The sequence below is a fragment of the Olea europaea genome, chromosome 12 (genome assembly GCF_002742605.1).
Source record: "Olea europaea var. sylvestris chromosome 12, O_europaea_v1, whole genome shotgun sequence".
Taxonomy (NCBI): Eukaryota; Viridiplantae; Streptophyta; class Magnoliopsida; order Lamiales; family Oleaceae; genus Olea; species Olea europaea.
Genome location: NC_036248.1, coordinates 11895136 through 11909488, shown reverse-complemented (window position 1 = coordinate 11909488; position 14353 = coordinate 11895136). Strand labels below are relative to the sequence as shown.

The 14353-nt window shown below is 33.5% G+C and overlaps 1 protein-coding gene across 3 annotated transcripts; it reads left to right on the top strand.

The window, feature by feature from the left end:
- Positions 1-9860: 9860 nt before the first annotated feature.
- On the top strand, positions 9861-14122 carry LOC111405649 (WD repeat-containing protein 44-like). Of its 3 annotated transcripts, XM_023034626.1 has the most exons (10): positions 9862-9970; positions 10092-11300; positions 11366-11456; positions 11559-11716; positions 11926-11977; positions 12203-12282; positions 12403-12496; positions 12620-13373; positions 13458-13620; positions 13901-14122. In XM_023034626.1, exons 2-8 carry the CDS (start codon positions 10197-10199, stop codon positions 13129-13131), a joined length of 2091 nt encoding a protein of 696 aa, XP_022890394.1. In that variant the 5' UTR covers positions 9862-9970; positions 10092-10196; the 3' UTR covers positions 13132-13373; positions 13458-13620; positions 13901-14122. The 3 variants fall into 3 exon arrangements, with proteins under 3 accessions (XP_022890395.1, XP_022890394.1, XP_022890393.1); XM_023034625.1 differs by lacking the exon at positions 13901-14122 and having other exon boundaries at positions 13458-13749; XM_023034627.1 differs by lacking the exons at positions 11926-11977; positions 12203-12282; positions 13901-14122 and having other exon boundaries at positions 9861-9970; positions 13458-13749.
- Positions 14123-14353: the final 231 nt, after the last annotated feature.

Sequence of the window (14353 nt, the reverse complement as noted above, 5' to 3'; positions counted from 1 at the left end):
ATATATATATATATATATATATATATATATATATATATATATATTTATTTATTTATTTATTTATTTTTATTTATTTATTTTTTTAAGGCGTGACAGAGTTGGAAACCAAGCCAAGAAATTCATAATGTGTCGGCAACTTCAGTTCATTTGCTACCACTTATTACTTAACTAATTCTTATTTAAAACTTGGTCGGCAGCAAATTGGTGGCGTAATTTAAGGCGATTAATATAAATACAAAGATGATCTATATTTAAATAATATATAATGGACAAATGTTACTATCAATCGTACAAAACAAATTCAGTAGACATCTAACAATGTTCAATTTCATACAATTTAATGTACTACAAGTAATAAATATGTCCTGAGGGACTGATTAATCAAAGAAGAAGAAGAATCAACGGAGGTTAATAACCCTACATTAGATGAGAAAACCAAGACAGGCGAGGAGAACGAAGGGAAATCTAAGACAGCTGAGGTCTTCTAAGCTCCCTCCGAGGTTAATTCGAAAAAGAAAATTCCGTTTCATGGGGAAAGTCCAAGCAGGTGAACCAAGTCTTATCTGTCCCCTCCCATCATCCATGTTTGTAGGAAAGACAAGGAATTGGTCAGGCCGGGTATGAGCTTTGGCTCAGTAGGGGCCGACCCCTATACTTTATTCGAGTTATAGTGAAAAGTTCATATTCAATGTGTATCTGATTAAGCCCCCATTTGGACCCCATTTTCTGAAAATGAAAATAGGGGAATAGTATTTTTTATGAAAAATGAGTGGTTGAGAAAGAAGGAAAATTTTTCGATTTACGTGTAATTTTATTTTATGGAAGATTGTGTGGTTGAAAATAGAAGAGAGAAAAATAGAATGTAATGTAATTGAATTTAATGAGAGTCAAACGGGGGCTAAATTTAGGTATTATAGATATTGCCTAATTTTTATACCTGAAAATTTTGACGTACAAACTTAGAAATTTCAGTGTAATTTCTTGATACGATTAAGAACTTACTTATACAGAACGTTTCAAAAAGTAAAGAGTGAAGTAACTAAATAGTGAATACAAATGTAATCTAGTAATGGAATTAGAACAAATTAAAAAAAGAGAATGAAAGTTACTAGTTCGACCCTAAAATCACATAGAGGCGGGTGAATAGGTGAATAACGTGAAATTAAAATTATGAATTAAAAGCAACAAGGTTTTAGATGTTTAGTCAATCAAGTCAAGTTTATACTATGTTGAATTGATACATTAATTAATAAAGCTGTAATTAATTCAAGATTTGTTAATGGAGAAAATCTTTCACAGGATTAAAAATTTTGGGACCAAGTCAGTAACTTTCACTGTAGACAATAAGAACTTATGATATAATCTAGCCTAGAAAAACCACTAGACTCATCGATCTGATTCCTGCAATCTCCAATACCCATTGGAACGTGCTTCACTCATATCTGTTCTTGATCTTTTGGAACTCCCATAATTTTTAGCAACTTCTGAAAGTAATTGAGAAAGTACCTTCCTGATTATATTTAGGAAATGAATATTTTAGATAATGTGATTTTGATGTTTTTCTCAATTTGTGGTTGATTGATCTCAAGATGTAGAGTTGTTGTTTTCTCTCCAAAAGATGTTATGAAGGTAGAATAAAATGATCAACAATAGTTTTTTACGAGGTAGGGCTTGTATGGGCTAGATAAAACTCTTGAAAAACGCAAATTAGGGATTTCTAGGGAAATACTGTCGCTCGGCTGTGAGAGGTGAGCAACAACGATTCTGTTTTGAACGCTCAAGCATCAACTTAGGATGGGCTAACGTAAATCCGGTGACTCTTTCTCCATGTTTCATACTCAAACCCTAAGACTACTAGTTTATCTATACAACATTCTATCAGACTCATTGACTTTTACAATTCTTTTATAATCATAATTTTGTCTAAAGAATAGCCAATATAATTAAAACCTAACAAATTTGGTATTCTGTGACAAAACTATACAATATAAGTCAATAAAGTAAAAAACAAAACTAATCTATCCATACTCAAACTGAATGCCTTCTCTTGTATTCATTGTTAAACCTATTTATTGAAATCAACAACTAAAATACCAAGTACAAAAGGTACGTGAAAAAGGAAATATAACAGTTGAAACGCACTATTATAAATATGCTAGCTAGATTGATAAGTAATATTAAAATGAATCAAAACACCAACTGAAACATTAATATCACAGAACATCAAAACTGAAAAAACTAGGTATTATAATGCACTAGATATTATGTTGCATTATGATATGGAATATCATGAAATACTATTATCTCTCCTTACTATCATCTCTCCCCATTTTTGTCAAAATAGCCAAGCAAAGAAAATACCACCAGTATCTCTTCCCCTTTTTGTCACAAATGACAAGGGGAATTATATCAAATGTAATTATCAGAAATTGACAATGATATATAAGAACTCAAAGATGTAGTTGATAGCATGCACAAATTAAACCAATGATCAGTAAACTTTCTCATATCATCAGTTCAAGTTAAAATGGAGTAAATTGTATAAATGGCCAATGTGTATAAAGTATTGCTAATCGTTTGTAAGAAAGACTCTAAACCTTAAGTTTGTGATAAAGGACATGTTAAACATCACCATCAATAAGTTTATCCCTCTGCTTACGAAAATCAAACCAGCAATATCTTTTCAGGACCTATAAAAGAAGCTCATTTTATTTATATTCTTCTTTTCAAGCATATAAACAATATATATATTTTTATATTTTGAAATTCATCAATTTAGTTTTCTAATATTATGTGTAATCTTTTTTTCCATTGAGCAACTAAAATGACCTCTGTAACAAGTTTTAAACCAGTCAATCCAAGTGAGACGACCATAGGCTCCAGGGTAAGAAAAGCCCCTCAAACTTAATTGCTCGAGTCAAATAAACTCCAAAGAAGAGTTATAAGATATTGAATTTTTTTTCTTTTAAGGAAATATACTAAAGTTTAGGTCTATTAGAATAAGGTCAATTCATGTTCAAAGTCACCTTACCAAAATATGATTTCCATCCCAAATTTCACACACATAGTTAAGCCCTACTCACAATATCATAGTGTGTGTAGTAAAGATGACACATGAAAAAACCTATACTAAGTATTCCATAAAAACCTAGACAAATAATGGAAAATATGCTACAGTATATCAATTAAAGTCATATTTGGTCACAATATACATGTTCAAGTAACTCATATATCATGCTATAACGTAAAAAAAATCCCTTTTCTTTCCCTCTTTTTTGTTTTCTATAAGATATTGAACTTTTTTTCTTTTAAGGAAATATACTTAAGTTTAGGTCTATTAGAATAAGGTCAATTCATGTTCAAAGTCACCTTACCAAAATATGATTTCCATCCCAAATTTCACACACATAGTTAAGCCCTACTCACAATATCATAGTGTGTGTAGTAAAGATGACACATGAAAAAACCTATACTAAGTATTCCATAAAAACCTAGACAAATAATGGAAAATATGCTACAACATATCAATTAAAGTCATATTTGGTCACAATATACATGTTCAAGTAACTCATATATCATGCTATAACGTAAAAAAAATCCCTTTTCTTTCCCTCTTTTTTGTTTTCAATAGATAAATTATGAATGCACCAAACGTACCAAAAAAAAAAAAATGCAATAAACAAAAAAAAAAAAAAAAAAAGGCCGGGGCAATTTACAAGTCTCTCTCTTTCTAGCTCAAGTGCATTAACATTCTTAAGCACGACTTTATTTACCTTCTTAATTTTAAGATTCTCCTCAAATGATTGATGATAAGCTTCATGAATATCTTCCTCATCTTCCTCATAGGGCTCATCTCTATCTACTTCTTCAATCTTCTCATTGTCCTTGTCATTTTCACTTCTAATCCTAACAGTGAAGGCCATAAACTCCCACTGTCATCATGAATGGACTTCTCACTTTGATTGTCCAAGCTAGACTCGTCATCAGTGAGAGTTGCATTTAGGGTACCCAATCCTATAATGTCAAAAACTTTGATACTTATGGCATCTTACAGATTGAGATCTCTTTCTATATACATTGTGAACACTTCTATGTCTCTCTTGAGGCTTTTTCTTATTTCTAAATATTTTTCGAAATTTCTTAACAAAATAAGCTATCTCCTCATCATTAATGGTCTCTATATCAATATAATCATACTCATCTTCCCTAAGTGTTCAAGGCTATATACTTGTTCTTCTTAGGCTAAGATATGGAGAGTTTATAAGTTTGGAGAGATCCAACAAGTTCTTCAATCTTAACCATATCTAAATCCTTGCTCTCCTTGATGGTCGTAATTTTATGCCTAAATCTCTCAGATAAGAGTCTAAGGTTTTTCTGACAATCTTGGACTCAAGAATTTTCTCACCTAGATTGAAGTTAGAGTTAACTGTGTCATTCAAGCTTGCATGAAAATCATCGATGGTCTCATCACCCTTCATACTAATCTCTTCAAATCTAATGGTCAACATTTGTAACTTAGAGTTTTTAACAACGTGAATTCCATCATGTGTGGTCTGTAAGATATCCCAAACTTTAGTAACCTTACACATAGACACACACTTAAATTCTTCTGGTGACAGCCATAAATAAAGCATGTTACTATTTCAATTACACTAATCTAAATTAGTCTTCGATCAACTAACTATAGGAGTGGGGGTGACAACACCATTAATGGTGCTAGAAGAGATAGTTCAACCATCGACTACGCTCAACCAAATACTATCATTTATCGATTTTAAGAAAGCTCTCATTCTAAATTTTCAATAGGCGTAGTTACTACCATCAAAATATAATAGGATAGACAATGAACTACTCATATTAAAAGTTAGGGTCAGGAATCGAATTTGGGCTCTAATACCACTGGATAGTTACTAGTTCGACCGTAAAATCACCTAGAGAGAGGTGAATATGTGAATATCGTGAAATTAAAATTACCTATTAAAGTAGCATGTCGCTTTTTAATTGTTCTAAATGTTTAGTCAATCAAGTCAAGTTTATCTTAGGTTAAATTGCCACAATAATCAATGAAGTAATAACACAGGATTCGTCGACCAAAAAAAATCCTTCACAAGATTAAAAACTCCGGGACCAAGTCAGGGATTTCCACTGTAGACAATAAGAACTTACAGTATGATCCAGCCTAGAAAAATCATTAGACTCCCTGATTTAATTCCTGCAATCTTCAAGACTCGCTGGAACGTGCTTCATTCACACCTGCTCACAATCTTTTGAAATTGTCTATTACTTGTGGATTACTAAGAATACTTTGTTCTTGTACTCTTCATGTGCTTCAGGTCTAACCTTCTTCAATTTTCAGCAATCTCTGAAAACTATTTAGAAAATATATTCCGGATTATGTTTAGAAAGTTGATGTTTTGGATTATGTGATTTAAATGTTTTTTCCAACTTGTGGTTGATTGATCTCAAGAAGTAGAGTTGTTATTTTCCCTCCAAAAGATGTTATGAAGGTAGAATATAATGATTAATCACAATTTTTCACCAAGTGGGGCTTGTGTATTTATAGTAGAGAGGTATTGGATAGCGCGAGTTAGATAAAACTCTTGAAAAACGTGAATTAGAGTTTTTCGAAAAACATTATCGTTCGAGCGCTAGGCGAGAGACAGATAGGCGACGACTATTTTGTTTTGGGCGCTCGAGGATTAGCTTAGCGACAAGCTAGCGTAAATTCGCGACTCTTTCTCCACGTTCCATACTCCAACCCTAAGACTCCTAATTCATCTATACAATATTTTCAACAGATTTCTTGACTTTTACAACTCTTTTATATATTCATTTTTGTCTAAAGAATCATCAATACAATTAAAACCTAACAGATAAGAATTTAAGTGAAATAAGTTATTAAAAATTAATTTTTACTTAAAATATGTTTTTTTTTCCTCCTAATATCACTATGAATGTGTTTGGTGTGATCACAAGAAAGTTATTTTGAAAGAAACTAAGACGAATTATCGAGTAATTATCTAGAGGCATAGTTTCACAATAATCGATACATGAATATTGACAAGTGAAACAAACAATTAATTTATCAATGAAACATGTCACATGACTTTTTCCTTAATCTCTTCTAATTATTGCGCATTGTCTGTACTTAACACTTCAAGTATAATGATTTGGTCGGATTATGAAGAAATTGAGAAGGCAAAAACAATGATTAGAATAAACTAATTGTTGAACATTTTACTAAGATGTTTGATTAATTGAAAACATAGGCAACAATTACTTTAGACTTTGTTAACCTCTTATTCTAATAACGTAGACAAAGTTGCATTAGATTTAACGACGAGTTTAATGATTGTTTCAACCTTTCATCGAGTTTGCACAGATGGACTGCAATCGCCAACACACCTGCTTTAATTGATCACGAATTGAAGGCTAAATACAAAAGAATAGGTACATTTTATTTTTCTAACAGTTTAAATTTAATATGAGTTAAGTCAGGGCGGATCTAGAGATTTTTTATTGCAAAGTTAAAAATTGAGGACGCTCGAGTGGAACTCAAGCACTCCAAGAATGGTAAGCCTCAGTCATTGGCGCTTGAGTGTGCTTTGCATGATACTCCAAGTTTCTATTATATCAAACACAGGCATGATATATACACGAGTTTTCTAAAAACTAAAGTTGAATAAACATAGAAAAATATAACTCGGTGAATAAATCGAAGCAGGAAATTTTTGGAAAAAAAGATTTACCTGATAATTTTCAATACATGTACAACAACGAACATGTTTGCCATTGCACCATTTTTGGTTGTTTTTACATGTATTGAAAATTATCAGGTAAATCTTTTTTTCCAAAAATTTCCTGCTTCGATTTATTCACCGAGTTATATTTTTCTATGTTTATTCAACTTTAGTTTTTAGAAAACTCGTGTATATATCATGCCTGTGTTTGATATAATAGAAACTTGGAGTATCATGCAAAGCACACTCAAGCGCCAATGACTGAGGCTTACCATTCTTGGAGTGCTTGAGTTCCACTCGAGCGTCCTCAATTTTTAACTTTGCAATAAAAAATCTCTAGATCCGCCCTGACTTAACTCATATTAAATTTAGACTGTTAACAAAATAAAATGTACCTATTCTTTTGTATTTAGCCTTCAATTCGTGATCAATTAAAGCAGGTGTGTTGGCGATTGCAGTCCATCTGTGCAAACTCGATGAAAGGTTGAAACAATCATTAAACTCGTCGTTAAATCTAATGCAACTTTGTCTACGTTATTAGAATAAGAGGTTAACAAAGTCTAAAGTAATTGTTGCCTATGTTTTCAATTAATCAAACATCTTAGTAAAATGTTCAACAATTAGTTTATTCTAATCATTGTTTTTGCCTTCTCAATTTCTTCATAATCCGACCAAATCATTATACTTGAAGTGTTAAGTACAGACAATGCGCAATAATTAGAAGAGATTAAGGAAAAAGTCATGTGACATGTTTCATTGATAAATTAATTGTTTGTTTCACTTGTCAATATTCATGTATCGATTATTGTGAAACTATGCCTCTAGATAATTACTCGATAATTCGTCTTAGTTTCTTTCAAAATAACTTTCTTGTGATCACACCAAACACATTCATAGTGATATTAGGAGGAAAAAAAAACATATTTTAAGTAAAAATTAATTTTTAATAACTTATTTCACTTAAATTCTTATCTGTTAGGTTTTAATTGTATTGATGATTCTTTAGACAAAAATGAATATATAAAAGAGTTGTAAAAGTCAAGAAATCTGTTGAAAATATTGTATAGATGAATTAGGAGTCTTAGGGTTGGAGTATGGAACGTGGAGAAAGAGTCGCGAATTTACGCTAGCTTGTCGCTAAGCTAATCCTCGAGCGCCCAAAACAAAATAGTTGTCGCCTGTCTGTCTCTCGCCTAGCGCTCGAACGATAATGTTTTTCGAAAAACTCTAATTCACGTTTTTCAAGAGTTTTATCTAACTCGCGCTATCCAATACCTCTCTACTATAAATACACAAGCCCCACTTGGTGAAAAATTGTGATTAATCATTATATTCTACCTTCATAACATCTTTTGGAGGGAAAATAACAACTCTACTTCTTGAGATCAATCAACCACAAGTTGGAAAAAAACATTTAAATCACATAATCCAAAACATCAACTTTCTAAACATAATCCGGAATATATTTTCTAAATAGTTTTCAGAGGTTGCTGAAAATTGAAGAAGGTTAGACCTGAAGCACATGAAGAGTACAAGAACAAAGTATTCTTAGTAATCCACAGGTAATAGACAATTTCAAAAGATTGTGAGCAGGTGTGAATGAAGCACGTTCCAGCGAGTCTTGAAGATTGCAGGAATTAAATCAGGGAGTCTAATGATTTTTCTAGGCTGGATCATACTGTAAGTTCTTATTGTCTACAGTGGAAATCCCTGACTTGGTCCCGGAGTTTTTAATCTTGTGAAGGATTTTTTTTGGTCGACGAATCCTGTGTTATTACTTCATTGATTATTGTGGCAATTTAACCTAAGATAAACTTGACTTGATTGACTAAACATTTAGAACAATTAAAAAGCGACATGCTACTTTAATAGGTAATTTTAATTTCACGATATTCACATATTCACCTCTCTCTAGGTGATTTTACTGTCGAACTAGTAACTATCCAGTGGTATTAGAGCCCAAATTCGATTCCTGACCCTAACTTTTAATATGAGTAGTTCATTGTCTATCCTATTATATTTTGATGGTAGTAACTACGCCTATTGAAAATTTAGAATGAGAGCTTTCTTAAAATCGATAAATGATAGTATTTGGTTGAGCGTAGTCGATGGTTGAACTATCTCTTCTAGCACCATTAATGGTGTTGTCACCCCCACTCCTATAGTTAGTTGATCGAAGACTAATTTAGATTAGTGTAATTGAAATAGTAACATGCTTTATTTATGGCTGTCACCAGAAGAATTTAAGTGTGTGTCTATGTGTAAGGTTACTAAAGTTTGGGATATCTTACAGACCACACATGATGGAATTCACGTTGTTAAAAACTCTAAGTTACAAATGTTGACCATTAGATTTGAAGAGATTAGTATGAAGGGTGATGAGACCATCGATGATTTTCATGCAAGCTTGAATGACACAGTTAACTCTAACTTCAAAAAAGTTAAATGTGCATTTAGCACAAACTTAATTGCCTTTCGTAGTGTTTACTCATGTTCTAAAGTTGTTTGACTTGACATTATATGATTTTATTAGATATTTTTTAAATTTATTTAAAAATAATATTATTTTTATATAAACTAAAATCTTTATTATTAAGATTATTGACAAATTTTAAATATTTTTCATGTAGTTAAAAACAAGATTTAAATGTATAAATGAAAAGAGTCATGCAAATATTCTACTTAAATTTCGTCGCCATCATTTAAAAAATTGTGAAAAATCTTAACTTTACGTACATAATTTGTGTTCTATGGCATTAATCAGGTCTCCCTTTCTGGATGGTTTTGATTTCACGAGAAAAAGGAGTGTAATAACTCGTTTTAGATGTATTTTTGTTAAAACAAAGTCATTGTTAAACGGACTATGCTGCATACGTGGCCCTGTCAAAAAGATTTATTGTTGTTAAATTTATTTTAGGATAATCATAGTCTTTTCGATAATCTTCAATTTTGACCAGGTGAACCTATTGATGCTTTGAATAAGTTTTTTGTCATTAATCATTGCATGTTTGAGACTTCTCAAATTATTATTTTAAGAAGAAATTAAATATTTGAGACTTTAGTATTCCTCAACTTGGCAAGACTAGTGAGTCAAGAAGAACTCAATAAAAGACTAACCATAACAAAGACTTTAGTTTGGCTTTGACACTTTGAATTCAATTAGCATTCAATTCCAACCTATTGGCACGCATTTATTGAATTGAGATACTGGTCTGGTCCGGTTCTATTCAGTTAAGTTTTATTCTATTTTTAATTATATATTTTTTACTTCAACCTTAGTTCTTGGGCTTATGTTTTGTGTCGCCTGCTATTTCTTTCTGGATCTTACACCTGTTCTCGTTTTTCATGAAGGGTTTCTATTGGAAGGGATAACTACTTCAGCGTTGCCTAGTGCTTAGAATTTTGGTTTCTTGGCGCGAGGTTTCAGTCTTCTATGGGTTGAACCCAAGAAAAATTATGGGTAGCTCAAGTGATGAGGATAAAGAATTTCGATTCTTTGATGCATCAGAGCACATTGCGTCTGATTCTGACAATGCTGAGGCTAATAATTGTGAATATGATTTGTGGATAGGTAGTCCTCGAAGTGTGAGGGAGCGTCGTAGGAAATTCATTAGATGGATGGAATTGAGCTTAGATAGGTTAGAAGGAAACAATTCCTTTGATGTACATGACAATGGTAAACGCGGCGTCTTTAGAGGAGATACTGATAGAATAATGGAAAGTAGTGAGGCTGTTCTAAGAACTTCAATTTTTGAAGATGAATTTTCTTCTAGCGATCCTTGTATACCAAGTTGGTCCACTGATATTTTGGATTCAGTAAGAGAAATTACTCCTAGGGAAAATTTTGTTTGTAGAAACGGGAATTTAAACGATGGACGCGATTGTGAGTGTAATGTTGATGATTTGGCGGTTGGAATTGCAGATTTTGAGAACATTACTCGACTGTCTCCTTCAGTTCAGCAACCTGGGGAGACAGAATTTCAGATTAATGGAAATATTTCGAAAATAATGAATAAAATAAAAGTTCGCTGGCTGAGCAGATTCTGTTCCTCGCCGTGCATAATCAGTGGGAATGGGAGAACTGATAAATCTAGATCCAATTGCCCCAGTGGAATTCAGGGGGCCAAGGTTCAGAGAGTTAGGGTTCGCCGTAAACGGAAAATGTTGAAAGAACTCTCAGCACTCTTCACTGGACAAGATATTGAAGCCCATGAAGGGTCAATCCTTACTATGAAATTTAGTCTAGACGGACAATACCTAGCTAGTGCTGGTGAAGATAAGATAGTGCGCATTTGGCAAGTGGTGGAAGATGAGAGATCAAATCATATGGATATTCCGGAAGTAGATCAATCTTGCATATACTTCTCAGTGAACAATCTCTCTGAATTGACTCTCGTGGAGGAAAAATATAAAACCAACAAACTGAAGAGTTTAAGGAAACCAAAAGATTCGGCATGTATCATCTTTCCTCCAAAGGTTTTCCAGATTTTGGAGAGGCCACTGCACGTGTTTGTAGGTCACACTGGAGACATTGTGGATCTTTCTTGGTCGAAAACTAATGTAGGTTTTTCTTTTGAAATTGCCTGGACATGAATGATATTTTATATTACTCTATTTTCTTGCAGTGTCTGCTTTCTTCGTCAATTGATAAAACTGTTCGTTTGTGGCGGGTTGGATATGAGCAGTGTCTCAAGGTCTTTCGGCATAGTGATTATGGTTTGTAACCTGGTGCATATAGATTTAGCTTGTGAAAGAAATTTTAAATTTGGTTTTGATATAAGTATTCCTTCTGCTCAAAATAAATTTGATTGTGTGCAGTGACCTGCATTCAGTTTAACCCGGTGAATGATGATTACTTCATCAGTGGTTCAATCGACGGAAAGGTTCGAATTTGGACAGTCAGTGGTTGTCAAGTTGTCAATTGGACTGAAATAAGAGACATAGTTACTGCTGTTTCCTATAGGCCAGATGGGCAGGTCTGTTGATTGTTAATCCCTTTACAGATATTTGTGGTACAGTATCTGATAGGATTGAAATCGACAATGGATAAGATTTTTTTTCTCCTTAATACTGTCTAGTCACTTCCAATTCTCTTTATCGAACTTGCAAACAATATTTTATTGGAATTGTGGCTTCAAAAATTTATAAGATGCACTAATGGAATTTTTCTCTTTCTATTGTTTAGGGTGGTATTATTGGCTCTATTACAGGCATATGTCATTTTTTTAAAATATCGGGTAATTTGTAGAATTTTCTGGTTTTTTTTCCCTTAAAATAATGGTCATTTGCTCTTATGATGCCATATAATTTCACTAATAATATTTCTAAGGTTTTGATTTTGCTTTTGAAGTCCATGTGACTCTGTTACAATTATGCCATAATTTAGCACTAGAACTGAAACCGATACTCACTTTTAGGGACTAAGCATTGATTACTGCCTTTTTTCTTTTATCTTTTGTAAGATAATCTCTCCCAACTAGAAGGGCAGATGTGCTTAACCAGTAAAAAGAATTCGGCCCGCAAAAGGGTAACTGGATTCCAGGTTAACATCAGTTGTCCATCACCCTTCTTTTTAATTAGAAGATAAATGTATAGAGAGAGCAAGATCGCTTGAAAAATAAAACCTTTATTTCGATTCTAATTTGATGCTCCACAAATGCAGTTTATCCCACAAGACTGGAGCAAAGTTTTGGTCACATGTGCTGATTCACAAATTAGAATTCTTAGTGGGATGAATGTGATTGGGAGATACCAAGGTATGCAACTAGTGCTTTTCTTAGCGGTGGATTTCCTCAAGGAATAATATGATTTGGGCTCCTGTTGAATTTTGTATTAGTTTTTCTAATTTCTCTAGATTAATACTCTCACTCTGTCTATAGGCCTAGGCGATGCTGGGAACCACATTTCTGCTTCATTGACCTCAAATGGAAAGCACATTGTTTCAGTGACTGAGGATTCTAATGTTTACATATGGAACTACAATAGTGAACCATGTTCTACCTCGCAATCCATTAGATCATTCGAGTGTTTCTCATCTAACGCTTCTGTGGCAATACCTTGGTCTGGTTTAAAGATAGGGAACTTGGAGGATGGATTCAAATCGAGCAAACTCGAAGAGAATTTAACTAAGTTAACGACTCACCTCTCTTTGGGCCAAGAGTTTATCTTGGACTCCAGCCCCAAGGGATTTGCAACTTGGCCCGAGGAAAGGCTACCCATGTCTAGTCCCTGGACTGGGCTTTATCAAATGTGTAAATCTCAATACAAACTTTTCAAGACTTCTTGCCAGAATTCATCTACTTCGCATGCGTGGGGTCTAGTTATTGTTACCGCAGGATGGGATGGACGTATTAGATCATTCCATAATTATGGGTTACCAACACCATTTTAAAACGAGGTTGCAGGATCATTGAGAAATTGGATATGATCGATTTTTATGGTCACCTGTTTAAGTGATCCGTCAATTTGGTTATGTACAGCAAGTTCATTGCACATAAAGTTGATTTTGGAAGTTGTTTACCCGAGCCAAACCATCCACATTGCTGTATCACTGTCAAGAATTAGTCATCCAGTGGGTGTTCTCAGATTTGCGGATCCACAAGTTTGTAATCCAGCAGCTAATTAAAAACTAAGGTACACTATTTGCAATTGATTGCTTTGCTTAATTCAACAATTCCTCGATTTGTTTATTCGCTAAGTCTGTATCTGTTGGCCCAGAAACGAAATGGATTCACGCACAGAGAGGCCAATAAGAGATGCACGTCTGTATCATGAAGAAACCCTCGGACCCTCGTTATAACATCTTTTACTTGGTCATCAATCATCACAGTGGAACCGAGGAGTTCCTGGCCAAGTGGTCTAAAGTTATTTGAGAAAAATGGTGAGGAACGTTGTCTAGTAGTATGTTGGCTGGTCCGAATGATTTTGTCTGCCCTTTGCAGCATGTTTGGCTAAGCTTGAAAGTTTACTTATAGGCATGAGTTATAAAATAATTTATTTTTATTGGTAAGTTGAAAATAAGTTACTTATATAGACATTAAAATAAATAACTCTGGAGTTTGAAGCAGAAAATAAATTAAAAGTAGCTAAGCTTATCCAGACATGCTCACCCTTCCTCATGTTTGTAACCACTAAGACATTTTCTTGTCGAAACCCTACAGCGTGAAGCATTGTATGCCTGCCCCAGGAGATTCCATGGGGCATTCTCTCGTTCTTCTGATATTGAGCTAATTGGTGCCACAGTTAGGCGGTTTAGCCTTACAGAAGTAGTGTTTTTTTGTAACACTGGCTACGTAACAAGTTTACGAGTAATAGTTCTGTAAAGAATACGCTAGTTTTTTCATGTATATACGTGCAAGAATCTGTTGCCTTCGGATTAAATAGATTTAGCCCAGAAGAGTGCCGAAGGATGGATTTCTAGTTTGATTTGATTTGATTTTCTGCAGTACTTCCCAATAAGGTCAATTTCTCTAACACGTGCAAAGAACAACAAATCCAGCTCATTTCAAAGGTATTATGCACCAATAATGTGTTACCATTGCCAATAAGATGCCACAACCATTAGTAATGTTCTTTCATTGAGAAGAAGCAAACAAATCATAGAAATAAAGTTC